This window comes from Coregonus lavaretus, assembly GCF_964263955.1.
Source record: "Coregonus lavaretus genome assembly, chromosome: 7".
NCBI classification, from domain to species: domain Eukaryota; kingdom Metazoa; phylum Chordata; class Actinopteri; order Salmoniformes; family Salmonidae; genus Coregonus; species Coregonus lavaretus.
Genome location: NC_139994.1, coordinates 40,516,482 through 40,535,989, shown reverse-complemented (window position 1 = coordinate 40,535,989; position 19,508 = coordinate 40,516,482). Strand labels below are relative to the sequence as shown.

The following is a 19,508-nucleotide window of genomic DNA, read 5'->3' as shown; positions in this document are numbered from 1 at the left end:
CCATTCTGGCTGAAGACCTAGCTATCCAGTAACTAGCTAACACCAGACACAGATGAAAGGGGAAACATATAAGTACCTTTGCCATAGATGAATAGTGTAAACTTGTAATTATATTTGCTGTCACCCTACAGTCAAATATTGGCACCAGTAGAGTAACTGTCTGGCTACTGTACACTATATAAACCACGCATCTCTGCAAACACACCTTCTCCAATGTTGGTTACAAGGCAGTATTTTTTAAAATTAGGTAAGAGAATATCATGTTACCATTGGTGTATTAAAAGGTGAGTTAGGGTGATATCAGACTATCCCCTTAATAATCCCGCCTCCTGAATTCAAGTGTTTGACATGGGGGAGGGGACCAGTAACTCCACATCTGCATTGCTTGCTGTTTGGGGTTTTAGGCTGGGTTTCTGTATAGCACTTTGTGACATCTGATGATGTAAAAAGGCCTTTATAAATACATTTGATTGATTGATTGATTGATTGATGATCAAACATTATTAATGCAGAAGCAACAGTAAATGTTCATACTTTCGTCGTCATACTTTGATCTGGTTTCATTCAAATATCATAAATTTCATGAAAAACATGATTTTGACTGTTCATGACCTTTAGTGAAAGAGACATGGTTGTTGAATTAATAAATGTACAGTCCTGTGGCCTTCATCAAGTGAGTTCTTAGGTGAATGTTATTATTAAAATTAAAGTCTTTATGACAATACATTACATATCTACATATTATATTTATATTATTATTATATTATTATATTATATATCTCATAAGCCCTTATTTTGAGACCTAGCTTTATCCTAATACAGTGGCCTGAAACTCATGGTTTAAAGGCCACATCAGGCCGGCAAGTAGGGTTGCAAAATTCTGGTAAGTCTCCCAAAATTCCCAGATAAAAAAATAAAAAATCCTGTTTGAAGGATTTCCAGGAAATTTACCAGAATTTTGCAACCCTACCTGCAAGTCACATTATGCTGGCTTGCAAAGTGTTTAGTAATTCCTATTGGAATCCAGCCAGAGTTAGGATATCCAACAGTTGAAATCTGTATTCACCCGCAACTTGCATTCATTATGGCTGCCAGGGTTAGAAACAGTGTGAGGAGACTACCTAAGTAATTTAAACTGGAACGGGTGCAAAAAAATGATTGGATTAGTTAAGAATTTTTTTTTTTATCTTTGAGTAGCATAAGATCAATCAATCAATCAACACAGATATTTAAAACAATTCCAAAAAATCTACCTGCAGTAGAGCATGCTGGGAAAAAAAGTTGATTTGTTATCGTAACTTTTTTTTAAATGTAACTGATGTGACTTATCATTTAGTTTTGAGTCAGTACCACGTGCACATTTTAAGTAATCATGACTTTTCATTGACTTTGAGTTGAACTTACTAGACGTATTTCAGTTAAAAATGCCTTGTAGTGTACATGACTGTTTCCCAGGGTACAAACATATTCATGATTCTTGATGAAGAGGCGTGTACATGTGAAGGACTTGGTATAGAGGAACAAATGGTTTTGTCACTATGTTTTTAGGTGAATGTTTTTGCTTAGCAGAAAAGCTACAAATGGAAAATGTATTGAAGAAAGGTACATATTTGTACCCACCATGAGGTACAATGATGAATACACCTGTGCCATCTTATTGACAGAATTTAAATATTGTTACGGCGGGCCTCATTATATTGGAGGCGTGGCTTAGTGGGGGTGTGGCTTTCAGGTAGTTATTTTTGGCCACCCGTGAGTGGAAGTGTTGTACCAGTTTAAAAGGTCTATGGTTATGTTAATTTAAGTTTGAGCATGTCTGCTGCCACTTCTGAAGTCTTTATAAAGGCTTACATAAGAGCATTTCACACCAAAAGAGCTGTAATGGATAATGTAGTGACCTTAGCACAACACTGCCAAATGTTATGGACTTCTTGGCATAATGGTTAAGGTGTTGGCTTGACAGTTGCTGGACCCAGGTTCAAGTCCTGGTAGGGGCTACCCTGTAATTTGCTACATTGGTGTCAGAAGTGGAGAGGCGTGTACATGTGAGGGACTTAGTATAGAGAAGAAGTACATTTTGGTCACTTAAAAGGAACAAACGGTTTTGTCACTTTGGTGATACCCTAAAAAGGCACATTTGTACCTTTTCTAAAGGTACGCTTTTGTACCTGTGGACTATATGTAAGAAAGATACTATCTTGTCCCCTAAAAGTACACTATTGGCTCTTTTAAGGTACGATTTGCAAGGGTACAATTGTGTGTGTGTGTGTGTGTGTGTGTGTGTGTGTGTGTGTGTGTGTGTGTGTGTGTGTGTGTGTGTGTGTGTGTGTGTGTGTGTGTGTGTGTGTGTGTGTGTGTGTGTGTGTGTGTGTGTGTGTGTGAAGCAGGGCGAGTGTGTGTGAAGCAGAGCGATCACGGGATAAACTCTCTGGTCTATCTTAGGGAGCAAGGCTCTGCCAACGGCTTCAGAACTCAGAGCTCACACACAACACACACACACACACACACACACACACACACACACACACACACACACACACACACACACAGAACCCCCTTATGCCTCTGGATTCTACTGTTTGCCCTTTATCCATAAGATGTGCCTCGTCTGCATATTCTATCACTTATCCAACTGTATTTTCATTGATTGTTGTATTCCAGTGTTTCCTAATCCTGGTTCTGGGGACCCGAAGGGGTGTACATTTTAGTTTTTGCCCTAGCACTAACACACCTGATTCCACTACTCAAAGGTTTGATGATGAGTTGATTAGTTGAATCAGGTGTGTAGTGCTAAAGTAGGGCAAAAACTAAAATGTGAACCCTTTTGGGTTCCCAGGACCAGGATGAAAAAACACTGCTGTATTCAATTTGTTTGCAATTGATTCAGAATTTAATTGGAATCAGTAAGGAATCTGTATGAATAATGTTGTAATGTTCTAGAAATACAACCAGGCCTCTGTTACAGGTTCACTGGCTGTGTTTCAAATGGTAGTTTATTTCCTATGTAGTGCACTACTATTGACAATAGGGCTCTGGTCAAAAGTAATGCACTACAAAGGGAATAGGTTGCCATTTGGGTCGCATTAACTCTTGATAAACAGATTCTCTGTCTCAACTTCCTAGTCAAATAAAGGTCAAATAATACATAATAAAACTAAAAAGGAGCGGAGAGGAGAGGAGAGGAGAGGAGAGGAGAGGAGAGGAGAGGAGAGGAGAGGAGAGGAGAGGAGAGGAGAGGAGAGGAGAGGAGAGGAGAGGAGAGGAGAGGAGGAAAGTCTACCCTGTGGGTGAAAATGTGATCTTAGCATCGTTAGCATTTTAGCTAAAGCATGGAGACCCATGACCAGGGAGGCAGGCTGATGCTGTAGCCTGAGGGGAGGACATCAAAGCTGGGGAGGAGCGCCAAGCTAACAGCCTGTTTGAGGGAGATGTGGAGGTCTGGAGGACAAATACTTATGTTACTGTATTGTTGCACTACAACTTGTAAATCGTCTTTGGGTCTCAGAAAAGTGTTTTATAAATCCAATGTATTGTTATTATAATACTGAGCCTGTACTCACAAAGCATCTCGGAGTAGAAGTGGTTATGTAGGATCAGGTCCCCTGTAATCTTATTCATTATGATCTAAAAGACAAAACTGATCCTATATCAGCACTCCTACTCTGAGATACTTTATGAATACAATGATGATGTTCTTTTCTACACAGAAGTTCATACAAAATGATTGCCTGATGATCTTCTTCACTTCATAATACCTTTCTGATTCTGATTTCAGTCACTTCAAATCATACTTCCTTCAGATTGAAATACTGTCAAAAGTACTGTCAGACTGATTTGTAATAGACTGTCATATCCCCAATTTAAAAAGTAAACATTGGCCGTTGATTAAATCACTTTTCTTTACATGGTGGGGTTACAAATAAACGCTGATATCAAAATTGGGTTTGAGAACCCCTGCATTATGGGATGTTCTGCTCTAGATTCATCCACTTTGATAATGATTAGAAAATACTTGATTAGCCTACATTAAACATACACTACATGGCCAAAGGTATGTGGACACCTGCTCGTCGAACATCTTGTTCCAAAATCATGGGCAATAATATTGAGTTGCTGCTATAACAGCCTCCGCTTTTCTGGGAAGGCTTTCCACTAGATGTTGGAACATTTCTGCGGGGACGTGCTTCCATTCTGCCACAAGCATTAGTGAGGTCGGGCACTGATGTAGGGCGATTAGGCCTGGCTCGCAGTCGGCGTTCCAATTCATCCCAAAGGTGTTCGATGGGGTTGAGGTCAGGGCTCTGTGCAGACCAGTCAAGTTCTTCCACACCGATCTCAACAAACCATTTCTGGATGGACCTCGCTTTGTGCACAGGGGCATTGTCATGCTGAAACAGGGCCTTCCCCAAACTGTTGCCACAAAGTTGGAAGCACAGAATGCTGTAGCATTAAGATTTCCATTCACTGGAAGTTAGGGGCCTAACCCGAACCATGAAAAACAGCCCCAGACCATTATTCTTCCTCCACCAAACTTTACAGTTGGCACTATGCATTCGGGCAGGTAAGGTTCTCCTGGCATACGCCAAACCTAGATTCGTCCGTCGGACTGCCCGATGGTGAAGCGTGATTCATCACTCCAGAGAACGCGTTTCTACTGCTCCAGAGTCCAATGGCGGCGAGCTTTACACCACTCCAGCCGACGCTTGGCATTGTGCATGGTGACCTTAGGCTTGTGTACAGCCGCTCGGCCATGGAAACCCATTTCATGAAGCTCCCCAATAACATTTATTGTGCTGATGTGGCTTCCAGAGGCAGTTTAGAACTCAGTAGTGAGTGTTGCAACCGAGGACAGACAATTTTTACGCACTACGCGCTTCAGCTCTCGGCGGTCCCGTTCTGTGAGCTTGTGTGGCCTACCACTTCGCGGCTGAGCTGTTGTTGCTCCTAGACGTTTCCACTTCCCAATAACAGCACTTACAGTTGACCAGGGCAGCTCTAGCAGGGCAGAAATTTGACGAACTGACTTGTTTGAAAGGTGGCATCCTATGACGGTGCCACTTTGAAAGTCACTGAGCTCTTCAGTAAGGCCATTCTACTGCCAATGTTTGTCTGTTGAGATTGCATAGCTGTCTGCTCGATTTTATACACCTGTCAGCAACGGGTGTGACTGAAATAGCCGAATCCACTAATTTGAAGGGCCATATAACTTTTGGCCATGTAGTGTAAATGTATATACTGTCTATTACCCTACATCCAGTATGGCCTCATGGACTATATTCATGCAGGTTGATAGGCTTATGATTTTAAATGACTAAATTATATCAGTAGAATAAATGTTGTTGATGTCGTGCACTACTTATTCCGTATGTAGTGCACTACTTTGACACCCTACTCCCTATGTAGTGCACTACTTTTGAGCAGACTACATTTGATCAATAGGCTTATCACATAGAATAGGCATTGATGAGGAGTAGGCTACCCACCTTTCAGGAATAGGCCTAGGCTGTATAAAATAAAGATAGAACAGACGTTGATGGGGAGGTAGGACCCGCCTTTGGGCCCTGGTCAAAAGTGCACCATCAAGGAAATAGGCTGCAATCTAAATCATATTACGGGCCATACTACATAGAATAGACCTTGATCAGCAGGTATAGGACCCATCTTTGAGCAAAGGCAGGCCTACTATAAACATATAAGATAAGACAGATTGAATACACATTGATAGGGCATAAAATGGTAGCCTACTAAAATAGGCCTACTACATAGAATAGACATTGAGGAGAAAGCAGAGGACCCACCTTTGAGTAGCGGCAGTGCCGTCAGCTCGACCTGGGAGCTCTGGTAGCGGAACTGGGACGAGGAGTGGGAGCGCCTCTGCCGGGCTCTGCGCATCGAGCGCCGGGGAAACCCATCCACCTTCTCCGCTGACGGTACAGAGAACCCGGTGGTCGGGGAGGACGGGCTGGTCGGGGGCAGTTTGGTGGTCTCCATCGCTGCTGTGTTGTGTTAGCGAGCGGTCCGGTGTGTGTTTCAAGTTTGTGTGTTTGTGTGTCTGGATGCGCCGATGAGATGCTAGTGAAGGAGAGGCGTTTAGGATTGAGATAGGGTGAACCGTTAAAAAAAAAAATCCTTTATAGAGCTAATACGTTAACAAATGAATAAAAATGGATAATCTGGGAATGGAACAGAGGGATGGGGAGGATTAGAGGAGGGGTGATAGAGGAGGGAGGAAGGAGGGAGGGATAGAGAGATGGAGAGGTGCAGTCCAGAGACGGACGGATGGTGTGTGTGTTGCTTGTGACTGCCTGCCTGCCTGCCTGCTGCCTAACGTCTCAATACAGCCGAGGGAGGGAAAAAACGGTTGCTTCACTCGTTTTTAAATTAACCGAAACATATTTTTATGCAAAGACAAACGCATATATCTAACGGGTAGGCCTACTTGTCCATGTATCTATCGATAGAGATAGGAAGAAGCACATGGGTTGTTTAGACTACTACTAAGTCATCAGCCTAAATGTGGTATTTATGTATATATTTCTGTCATGAATATAGCCCGTAGCCTATGGATCCTTAGATAAAGCACATCACACCGATAAAGCAGGCTTATCCCGAGCGCTGGTTATAGGGATCATTCCATTTCGAAAATGTCAACAACATGAATCCATAAAATCAGTTGTTTGATTGGTCCATCCTCATCGATGATAAGTAACTCATTAATTGATTAGCTTATAAAGGCTCATATCATAAAACCTTTGATCTGAGTCCCTCTCAGATGCCGCATCACTATTCCCCGGTTCCGTTAACGGTTCCGTTATTCGGTAACCTGCCTGGCCCTGCCGTTTCAGACTCTGAGATCCACGCAGGGCGGGGATGGAGATGTGGAGCTTGAACGTGTTGACATGTGCGGTTCTTCAGGGGGGGCGGCCGCTGCAACACCGAATGCCCGGTCTCCTTTATAGCTTAAAAACACCACAAAAACCTCGGCTGTGCTGGTTGCTCACAGATGGGTTAGGTTTATATAGGCCTATATTTCCATTCTTGTCTGTCTGCGTGTCGCGTCTCCTCTCTCCTTGGTTCGGTTAGGAAAGGAATGGCTTGTTCTCTCTCTCTCCGTCCTCCCTGTCCTCGTCTCTCTGTTTCGGCTGCGCTTAGGTGGTGCAAGGAGAGACACACACTGCGGATGACGCTCTCCTCGCCACGGAGAATTATTTAATTATTTCAGATATATTTATGTACCCCGGTTTTTACGCCATGGACGGACGGTGGAGCGCCTGGCTTGGGCTAATCGGTGGATGCGTTATGACGCGGCGGGCGCACACTCCCTCTTTCACTCCCCATCTTTAAATAAAAAATAACATCGTTTATCCTTTTATCCGACCTCCTGTCCTCTCCTTCTGTTTCTGTTTCTTTAGCTAGTCTACATCCACCGATTGTTCACCACTGTCACTGTGTCATTCTCTCCACCCTCTCTCTTCCTCCTTCACCCCTTTCTTTCCTCCCCTCTGTGCGTGTCTACGTTAGTTTGAGGCTGATAGTGTCTACAGACGAGGTAAACCATTGTTCATCCCTTTCTTCTTCCTCTCCTCCATTTGTTCTAACCCAGTTTCTCACTCTCAATTGCGCAATCGGTCACTGCATGGGCTCTAGTGCCTGGTGTCTGTCTGCAAGCGCTATGTTTATGATGTAATCATCTGTATTAACCCGGTTAGTAAGCCGTTACCGTTTATTATCACTGTTCCACGTCTCTCCAGTTGTGTCGTAATGCTGCCTCTCTCTCCAACCTTGTCTCAGAGCATTTCAAATTATTCTGTATGCAACCCACCACATTTAGTATTTTATGTTCGGTATTGTAGGCCTATGTATTCATTTGTGGATGGCCATTGCCCATTTCGTATTAAATGTTACAAATTACAGTTCTTATTATATGTCATTAATTTTCAAAACATACAATATATTACGAATTGCAAAATGTACAATATGTTACGAATTTGCAAAAAGTATGATATGTTACGAATTCTAGCTAGGTGGCTAACGTTAGCTGGGCTAGGGGTTAAGGGTAAGGGTTAAGGTTAGGGTTATGTTTAGGACTTAGGTTAAAGGGTTAAGGTTAGGGTTAGGGGAAGGGTTAGTTAAAATGGTTAGGGTTAGGGGAAGGGTTACCTAACATGCTAAGTAGTTGCAAATGATCTAAAAGTAGAAAGTAGTTGAAAAGTTGCTAATTAGCTAAAATGCTAAAGTTGTCCATGAGGAGATTCGAACTCGCAACATTTTAGTTTTTGCCTTAAGTAACCATCTGCCTTATGTAACCATACCAAACATGACATATCATACTAAATGGAGTGTTTTAGATTTAGGTACAGAATAATACGAAATGATCTGAGACCAGGTTGGGCTCTCTCTCTCTGTCTTGCTCTCTCTCTTTCACTGTCCCCTCCTTTTCCTTTCCTTTCCTCTCCTCCTCTCTCCTGTTATCAACCTCTCCTCGCACCAATGAGAGGGTAGCAGTTTGGTAAACGGGAGATGGTGCTGAGCTCGAGCACAGTGGTTGGCTCAGCATCACGAGATGGGTGTGTTTAAGGGATTGTATTCAATGATTATATACAGTGCCTTCGGAAAGTATTCAGACCCCTTTACTTTTTCCACATTTTGTTACGTAACAGCCTTATTCTAAAATGGATTAAATAAAACTATTTCCTCAGCAATCTACACACAATACCCCCATAATGACAAAGTGAAAACAGGTTTTTAGAAATTTTTGCAAATGTATTAAAAATAAAAAACAAAAATACCTTATTTACATAAGTATTCAGACCCTTTGCTATGAGACTCGAAATCGAGCTCAGGTTCATCCTGTTTTCATTGATCATCCTTGAGATGTTTCTTCAACTTGATTGGAGTCCACCTGTGGTCAATTCAATTGATTGGACATGATTTGGAAAGGCACACACCTGTCTATATTAGGTCCCACAGTTGACAGTGCATGTCAGAGCAAAAACCAAGCCATGAGGTCGAAGGAATTGTCCGTAGAGCTCTGAGACAGGATTGTGTCCAGGCACAGATCTAGGGAATGGTACCAAAACATTTCTGTAGCATTGAAGGTCCCCAAGAACACAGTGGCCTCCATCATTCTTAAATGGAAGAAGTTTCAAACCACCAAGACTCTTCCTAGAGCTGGCTGCCCAGCCAAACTGAGCAATCGGGGGAGAAGGGCCTTGGTCAGGGAGGTGACCAAGAACCCGATGGTCACTCTGACAGAGCTCTAGAGTTCCTCTGTGGAGATGGGAGAACCTTCCAGAAAGACAACCAACTCTGCAGCACTCCACCAATTAGGCCTTTATGGTAGTGGCCAGACTGAAGCCACTTCTTAGTAAAAGGCACATGACAGCCCACTTGGAGTTTGCCAAAAGGCACCTAAAGACTCTCAGACCATGAGAAACAAGATTCTCTGGTCTGATGAAACCAAGATTGAACTCTTTGGCCTGAATGCCAAGCGTCACGTCTGGAGGAAACCTGGCACCATCCCTACGGTGAAGCAGTGTGGTGGCAGCATCCTGCTGTGGGGATGTTTTTCAGCGGCAGTGACTGGGAGACTAGTCAGGATCGAGGCAAAGATGAATGGAGCAAAGTACAAGATCCTTGATGAAAACCTGCTCCAAAGATTTTTCAGTTTTTTATTTTTAATAAAAACCTGTTTTTGTTTTGTTATTATGGAGTATTGTTTGTAGATTGATGAGGGCGGGGGGAAAACAATTTAATCAATTTTAGAATAAGGCTGTAACCTAACAAAATGTGGAAAAAGTCAAGCGGTCTGAATACTTTCGAAGGCACTGTATATCCTGTTTGAACCCAATTATCTGGTCTTTGAATATAGGAATTTAAGTTTGTTATAGGCCTATTATATTGTAGCACAGGAGGTTGGTGACCCCTTATTTGGGGAGAACAGGCTCTGTGGTAATGACTGGAGCGGAATCAGTGGAATGGTATCAAATTCATCAAACACATGGTTTCCAGGTGTTTGATGCCATTCCATTTGCGCCGTTATTATTATGAGCCATTCTCCCCTCAGCAGCCTCCACCATAAGGTAGCCTACATAACTTGAATGTATGCTATCTTTATCTTCATAGATAGATGCATGTGTTCATGGGTTGTAATCAATGGTTATACAGTGCCTTCGGAAAGTATTAGACCCCTTGTCTTTTTCCACATTTTGTTATGTTACAGCCTTATTCTAAAATGATTTTATCCATTTTAGAATAAGGCTGTAACTAATACAAAATGTGGAAAAAGTAAATGGGTCTGAATACTTTCCGAAGGCAACGTATATATATTATATGTTTGAACCCACATCTGGTGTGTTATAAATATATATTTTATATCATATGAGATCTGGTTTTGCAAATCAGTTATTTGCTATTCATTTTTTCTTTAGCCTATTCATGATACATTATTTTTATGCAGCTTGTTACAATTAATTAATCACACACAAAGGTTTGAAAGTCCATTCAATTGGTGATTTTATACACAAATACATTAACTCAATATGTGAGGTTCTAATGAAGAGTTTACAGTGCCTTGCAAAAGTATTCATCTCCCTTGGCGTTTTTCCTATTTTGTTGCATTACAACCTGTAATTTAAATTGATTTTTATTTGGATTTCATGTAATGGACATACACAAAATAGTCCAAATTGGTGAAGTGAAATGAAAAAAATAACTTGTTTCAAACAATTCTAAGAAATAAATAACGGAAAAGTGGTGTGTGCATATGTATTCACCCCCTTTGCTATGAAGCCCATAAATAAGATCTGGTGCAACCAATTACCTTCAGAAGTCACATAATTAGTTGAATAAAGTCCACCTGTGTGCAATCTAAGTGTCACATGATCTGTCACTAGATCTCAGTATATATACACCTGTTCTGAAAGGCCCCAGAGTCTGCAACACCACTAAGCAAGGGGCACCACCAAGCAAGCGGCACCATGAAGATCATGGAGCTCTCCAAACAGGTCAGGGACAAAGTTGTGGAGAAGTACAGATCAGGGTTGGGTTATAAAAAAATATCTGAAACTTTGAACATCCCACGGAGCACCATTAAATCCATTATTAAAAAATGGAAAGAATATGGCATCACAACAAACCAGCCAAGAGAGGGCCACCCACCAAAACTCACGGACCAGGCAAGGAGGGCATTAATCAGAGAGGCAACAAAGAGACCAAAGATAACCCTGAAGGAGCTGCAAAGCTCCACAGCAGAGATTGGAGTATCTGTCCATAGGACCACTTTAAGCTGTACACTCCACAGAGCTGGGCTTTACGGAAGAGTGGCCAGAAAAAAGCCATTGCTTAAAGAAAAAAATAAGCAAACACGTTTGGTGTTCGCCAAAAGGCATGTGGGAGACTCCCCAAACATATGGAAGAAGGTACTCTGGTCAGATGAGACTACAATTGAGATTTTTGGCCTTCAAGGAAAACGCTATGTCTGGCGCAAACCCAACACCTCTCATCACCCCGAGAACACCATCCCAACAGTGAAGCACGGTGGTGGCAGTGAATAGTTATGTACGCTCAAGTTTTGTGTTACAAAAAAAAATATTTTGCATCTTCAAAGTGGTAGGCATGTTGTGTAAATCAAATGATGCAAACCCCAAAAAAATTCATTTGAATTCCAGGTTGTAAGGCAACAAAATAGGAAAAATGCCAAGGGGGGTGAATACTTTCGCAAGCCACTGTAAAAGCTTATTCCACTCTCAATCAATCAATCAATCATTAATAATGAATTAATCAATCAATTATTCCACTCTCAAAGGAGCAAATCACTGCAATGATCAGGGCTGGTTAGTCTAGTATGACCAAGTTAGCTAGTTCTGATTCACTTAAAACATGTGTAATAAAATAGAAATAACAGACACAAAATCACAATTCACCATTAAATCATATCTTTCAAATGTAAAAAGGATACTAATGACTGGGGGGTAAAGTAGATTTAATTTATTCCCGGTATGGGAGCTCCTGTGTATGCACTTGCATGCACCCAAAAAATGTATGGGTGGCAGAACGGCCCTGTACACTCTGCCGGCGTAGGTGCAGTGGCGATTTTCACATGTAAATCTTGGTGGGGCAAACTCCCAATTTATTGGGGAGATGCATGCCAGCAAAGCCACTACACAACACTAAACAATACATGAATTGCACTATAACAGTGACAAACGGTGCCCACAAACTGTTAGGGCCTACATAAAGCTGTCCCAACAGCAGCACTTTCTTTTCAGCACCATAGAGCCATAGAGTGAATCCTTACCACCGCTACACCTGGCTATCAGTGGAGCCTTGTCTGGCAACAAAACAGTTCATTCAGCCTCATTTACTTCCTATTTAAAAAACATAGCTGATATGGCTGACTTGCTTAAACAAATGTGGTTTCTATTGACAATTGAGATGTACAAACTATGGCATAAGGGAACGATGAGCGGATAAGAGGCAATCCGTAATTTTGATTAAGACATTAATGAGCGAGCAAAGATGGACGTAGTCAATATAACTATTTGTTCAGCACTTTTGAAATGTACAGCGACAGAATTCAGAACGTGGGCCGTTCTTACAGTATTCTTCCTGTAGCTCAACAGCTCAACTAGACTGGCTGCCCCACCACCACAGAAAGCACTGAGCTAGGCTGAAACACCTGCATTTTCGAGCTGCCTTACTCAAGAAAGCAAAAAAGAGACCATGTTTGTATGCTGCTTTATTAACTCCTCAATTTCTTTTTTTACATTGGTTGCAAACTGATATGTGACACATATTAATGCCAAAATAACATGCAAAACAGGCAACAACAAAAAATACAAACAATTATTATTATTATTTATACATTTTATAGCTAAACAGGTGGGGCTCAAAATGACGGGTTTTATAGGAAGAAATAGGCTCCAACAAAGCCCTCTTGTTGTTAGTGAAGTCAAATTAAAATGAAGCCAATTGTTGAAATGAATTACTTTCAGCACCACCTTTTTTTCATTATGCTGAAGCCACTCCAAGCTGATGTCTGCCCGCTTGCCTTTTTAGTTGACTTTCTCATTTACTCTCTCTACTAGTTAATAAGTTCATGATTTAAAAAGTGTCTGTCTCATGACATTGTAATACATTTGGTCTCCAGTCTATGGGCTACAGAAAAACCACATCTTTCTACCGTAGGCTACATAATTTATGTGAATTTGATGGAGTATTGGTGGAGCGCCGCATCTCTCCAACAGCAACCTATAGAGGCTGTTGGCGAGAATAATGTGAGGTGTTATGTGTTGTTGGAGGTGCGTCTTGGTCAGTTTAGTTCAGAAAATGCCACCCTCGTCAAACAGCCGCTCTAGGCAGCCGCCTAATCCTGCCTAATGGGCGGGCCGGCCGTGGGGCCTAATCATATAATTCTGTTGAGAATCCCTATTAATTCAATAGCATCTCTGTGAGCCTAGTCATAAAGATTTGTCATTTTACTTTTTAAATGTAGGCTTACCTTTTATTGTGGCATAAACGCAACCTGTCATGATGTTTTCATCTGATTGTAAAAACAACCACTTCAAAGGGCTCCTTTACTAGGCGTCCCGCGCATGTTCATCCACTTGCAGCATACTGTATTTCCAAACTCCAAACAGTGGTGAATAGAAAGAGACATCTGTTACACAAAACACCAAAAAGTGTAATGACATTTGGCGATTGTCATTAGGCCAGAATTAATGCCTCCACTGCTGTCTGCGCGGGTCTCGGTGTCGGCCACTCATCTCTGCCTTGGCAAAATTGTTCTTGTCAAACCACATTGCATTTTGGAGTGTAGGCTATACCACAATTTCCAAGTCCATTCATAAATGTTTCATGCCCTGACATATGATAATGTAATAGCCTACAGTTTACATTTAGTTTTCATTATTGTGATAATTGTGTTTGACCAGTACAGGTAAAACCCACTATTTATTTTGCCAGGACAACTTACCTGAACATACCGCCTTACTTTCACCCCTGCTACTGACCATACTAGGGTTGCAAAGGGAGGGTATATTACGTGAAACTTTCTAAGTTTACCAGTAAACTACCAGAATTTTGGGAATTTAAATTTTTCTGGGAATTTTATCACATGACATCTATTGGCCTTTTCGGGTACTTCAGATTATCACAGGTGTCTGTCATTATCTCTGGCCATCTGTGTGGCCTATAAATACAGTACCAGTCAAAAGTTTGGATTCGCCTACTCATTCCAGGGGCTTTCTTTATTTTTACAATTTTCTACATTGTAGAATAATAGTGAAGACATCATAACTATGAAATAACACATATGGAATCATGTAGTAACCAAAAAAGTGTTAGAAAAATCCAAATGTATTTTATATTTGAGATTTTTCAAATAGCCACCCTTTGCCTTGATGACAGCTTTGCACACTCTTGGCATTTTCTCAACCAGCTTCATGAGGTAGTCACCTGGAATTAATTTCAATTAACATGTGTGCCTTCTTAGAAGTTAATTTGTGGAATTTATTTCCTTCTTAATGCGATTGAGCCAATCAGCTGTGTTGTGACAAGGTAAGGGGGTATACAGAAGATAGCCCTATTTGGTAAAAGACTAAATCCATATTATGGCAAGAACAGCTCAAATAAGAAAAGATAAATGACAGTCCATCATTGCTTTAAGACATGAAGGTCAGTCAATACGGAACATTTCAAGAACTTTGAAAGTTTCTTCAAGTGCAGTCGCAAAAACAATCAAGTGCTATGATAAAACTGGCTCTCATGAGGACCGCCACAGGAATAAAAGACCCAGAATAACCTCTGCTGCAGAGGATAAGTTCATTAGAGTTACCAGCCTCAGAAATTGCAGCCCAAATAAATGCTTCACAGAGTTCAAGTAACAGACACATCTCAACATCAACTGATCAGAGGAGACTGTGTGAATCAGGCCTTCATGGTCGATTGCTGCAAAGAAACCACTACTAAAGGACATCAATAAGAAGAAGAGACCTACTTGGGCCAAGAAACCTGAGCAATGGACATTAGACCGGTGGAAATGTGTCCTTTGGTCTGGAGTCCAAATTTGAGATTTTTGGTTCCAACCGCCGTGTCTTTGTGAGATGCGGTGTGGGTGAACGGATGATCTCCGCATGTGTATTTCCCACCGTAAAGCATGGAGGAGGAGGTGTTATGGTGTGGTGGTGCTTTTCTGGTGACACTGTCTGTGACTTACAGTGAGGGAAAAAAGTATTTGATCCCCTGCTGATTTTGTACGTTTGCCCACTGACAAAGAAATGATCAGTCTATAATTGTAATGGTAGGTTTATTTGAACAGTGAGAGACAGAATAACAACAAAAAAATCCAGAAAAACGCATGTCAAAAATGTTATACATTTATTTGCATTTTAATGAGGGATATAAGTATTTGACCCCCTCTCAATCAGAAAGATTTCTGGCTCCCAGGTGTCTTTTATACAGGTAACGAGCTGAGATTAGGAGAACACTCTTAAAGGGAGTGCTCCTAATCTCAGCTTGTTACCTGTATAAAAGACACCTGTCCACGGAAGCAATTAATCAGATTCCACTCTCCACCATGGCCAAGACCAAAGAGCTCTCCAAGGATGTCAGGGACAATATTGTAAACCTACACAAGGCTGGAATGGGCTACAAGACCATCGCCAAGCAGCTTGGTGAGAAGGTGACAACAGTTGGTGTGATTAATCGCAAATGGATGAAACACAAAATAACTGTCAATCTCCCTCGGCCTGGGGCTCCATGCAAGATCTCACCTCGTGGAGTTGCAATGATCATGAGAACGGTGAGGAATCAGCCCAGAACTACACGAGAGGATCTTGTCAATGATCTCAAGGCAGCTGGGACCATAGTCACCAAGAAAACAATTGGTAACACACTACGCCATGAAGGACTGAAATCCTGCAGCGCCCACAAGGTCCACCTGCTCAAGAAAGCACATATACAGGCCCATCTGAAGTTTGCCAATGAACATCTGGGTGAAAGTGTTTTGGTCAGATGAGACCAAAATGGAGCTCTTTGGCATCAACTCAACTCGCCGTGTTTGGAGGAGGAGGAATGCTGCCTATGACCCCAAGAACACCATCCCCACCGTCAAACATGGAGGTGGAAACATTATGCTTTGGGGGTGTTTTTCTGCTAAGGGGACAGGACAACTTCACCGCATCAAATGGACGATGGACAGGGCCATGTACCGTCAAATCTTGGGTGAGAACCTCCTTCCCTCAGCCAGGGCATTGAAAATGGGTCGTGGGTGGGTATTCCAGCATAGCAATGACCCAAAACACACGGCCAAGGCAACAAAGGAGTGGCTCAAGAAGAAGCACATTAAGGTCCTGGAGTGGCCTAGCCAGTCTCCAGACCTTAATCCCATAGAAAATCTGTGGAGGGAGCTGAAGGTTCGAGTTGCCAAACGTCAGCCTCGAAACCTTAATGACTTGGAGAAGATCTGCAAAGAGGAATGGGACAAAATCCCTCCTGAGATGTGTGCAAACCTGGTGGCCAACTACAAGAAACGTCTGACCTCTGTGATTGCCAACAAGGGTTTTGCCAACAAGTACTAAGTCATGTTTTGCAGAGGGGTCAAATACTTATTTCCCTCATTAAAATGCAAATCAATTCATAACATTTTTGACATGCGTCTTTCTGGATTTTCTTGTTGTTATTCTGTCTCTCACTGTTCAAATAAACCTACCATTAAAATTATAGACTGATCATTTCTTTGTCAGTGGGCAAACGTACAAAATCAGCAGGGGATCAAATACATTTTTCCCTCACTGTATTTAGAATTCAAGGAACACTTAACCAGCATGGCTACCACAGCATTCTGCAGCGATACGCCATCCCATCTGGTTGGGGCTTAGTGGGACTATCATTTGTTTTTCAATAGGACAATGACCCAACACACCTTCAGGCTGTGTAAGGGCTATTTTACCAAGAAGGAGAGTGATGGAATGCTGCATCAGATGACCTGGCCTCCACAATGTATTGAAACTGAGATGGTTTGGGATGAGTCGGACCGCGGAAAAGGAAAAGCATCCAACAAGTACTCAGCATATGGGAGAACTCCTTCAAGACTGTTGGAAAAGCATTCCAGGTGAAGCTGGTTGAGAGAATGCCAAAAGTGTGCAAAGCTGTCATCAAGGCAAAGGGTGGCTATTTGAAGAATCTCAAATATAGTTTTTTGGTTACTACATGATTCCATATGTGTTATTTCATAGTATTGATGTCTTCACTATTATTCTACAATGTAGAAAATAGTAAAAATAAAGAAAGCTCCTGGAATGAGTAGGCGTATCTAAACTTTTGACTGGTAGTGTATATAAAATAATCAAATAAGATCATTTTTTAAATGGAAAATAGAATGACAAAGCTGTAAAACATTATCCTAAATATAAACCATGAGCTTAGTGAATACCATTGGTGGGTTTCAGCATGAAATATCCTTTATATATATAATTTTTACAAACTTGTATTTATTTTTCCAATGTCAATATGCATTTGATTTAAATGTTTTGGCGCCAAACTGGTGGCAGTTGTGAAAAAAGTAAATTAGATATTTTTTTCATTAATTAGACCATATGGTCTATCCACTACAAACTCATTGACAATATGGACACAGATATTAATAATAAATAGGCCTACTGTACAGTTGAAGTCGGAAGTTTACATATACTTAGGTCGGAGTCATTAAAACTTGTTTTTCAACCACTCCACAACTTTCTTGTTAATAAACTATCATTTTGGCAAGTCCGTTATCTACTTTGTGCATGACACAAGTAATTTCTCCAACAATTGTTTACAGACAGATTATTTAACTTATAATTCACTGTATCACAATTCCAGTGGGTCAGAAGTTTACACACACTAATTTGACTGTGCCTTTAAACAGCTTGGAAAATTCCAGAAAATGATGTCATGGCTTTAGAAGCTTCTGATAGGCTAATTTACATAATTTGAGTCAATTGGAGGTGTACCTGTGGATGTATTTCAAGGCCTACCTTCAAACTCAGTGCCTCTTTGCTTGACATCATGGGAAAATCAAAAGAAATCAGCCAAGACCTCAGAAAAAATGTGTAGACCTGCACAAGTCTGGTTCATCCTTGGGAGCAACTTCCAAAAGGACCACATTCATCTGTACAAACAATAGTACGCAAGTATAAACACCATGGGATAACGCAGCAGTCATACCGCTCACGAAGGAGACGTGTTCTGTCTCCTAGAGATGAACATACTTTGGTGCGAAAAGTGCAAATCAATCCCAGAACAACAGCAAAGGACCTCGTGAAGACTACGGTTTGCAACTGCACATGGGGACAAAGATCGTAATTTTGGGAGAAATGTCCTCTGGTCTGATGAAACAAAAATACAACTGTTTGGCCATAATGACCATTGTTAAGTTTGGAGGAAAAATGGGGAAGCTTGCAAGCCATCCCAACCGTGAAACACGGGGGTGGCAGCATCATGCTATGGGGGTGCTTTGCTGCAGGAGGGACTGGTGCACTTCACAAAATAGATGGCATCATGAGGAAGGAAGATTATGTGGATATATTGAAGCAACATCTCAAGACATCAGTCAGGAAGTTAAAGCTTGGTCGCAAATGGGTCTTCCAAATGGACAATGACTCCAAGCATACTTCCAAAGTTGTGGCAAAATGGCTTAAGGACAACAAAGTCAAGGTATTGGAGTGGCCATCACAAAGCCCTGACCTCAATCCTATAGAATAATTGTGGGCAGAACTGAAAAAGCGTGTGCGAGCAAGGAGGCCTACAAACCTGACTCAGTTACACCAGCTCTGTCAGGAGGAGTGGACCAAAATTCACCCAACTTATTGTGGGAAGCTTGTGGAAGGCTACCCGAAACGTTTGACCCAAGTTAAACAATTTAAAGGCAATGCTACCAAATACTAATTGAGTGTATGTAAACTTCTGACCCACTGGGAATGTGATGAAAGAAATAAAAGCTGAAATAAATCATTCTCTCTACTATTATTCTGACTTTTCAAATTCTTAAAATAAAGTGGTGATCCTAACTGACCTAAGACAGCGAATGTTTACTAGGATTAAATGTCAGGAATTGTTAAAAACTGAGTTGAAATGTATTTCGCTAAGGTGTATGTAAACTTCTGACTTCAACAGTATATGAATACATTTCTTTTTAAAGTTATTAAAGTATAAATTACCAAAGTTCACATAGATTGCCATAGATTATCTGTTAATTACCAAAATTAGTAAATTACCTGTAGTTTTGCAACCCTAGACCATACATTATAATGTCAAAAAAAAAAAAAAGTCCTACAGTAAATCATCATTAACATTACAGCTACAGAATGCTTCACAAGATGAGTTACATGTCCTTGGTCTATGCATGTGCGATACACCCATGTGGCTTATTGAGTCCATTAATATGGAGTGTCTGTCCTTTTATACAGAAACCTAAATCAGTCTTTCATAGGGTGCCGGAAATCTTACCCCATTAAGGATAAGACACA

The 19,508-nt window shown here is 41.3% G+C and overlaps 1 protein-coding gene across 1 annotated transcript in view; it reads right to left on the bottom strand.

Moving 5' to 3' along the window:
- Nucleotides 1-5,991, bottom strand: part of ppp2r5b (protein phosphatase 2, regulatory subunit B', beta) — a gene marked incomplete at both ends in the record, with an annotated part of 63,741 nt that extends 57,750 nt beyond the window's left edge. Inside the window, one exon of the mRNA XM_084165262.1 lies at nt 5,799-5,991. Within this exon, the coding sequence (XP_084021388.1) occupies nt 5,799-5,991 (193 nt within the window). The remainder of the gene's footprint in view (nt 1-5,798) is intronic.
- Between the last annotated feature and the right edge of the window lie 13,517 nt (nt 5,992-19,508).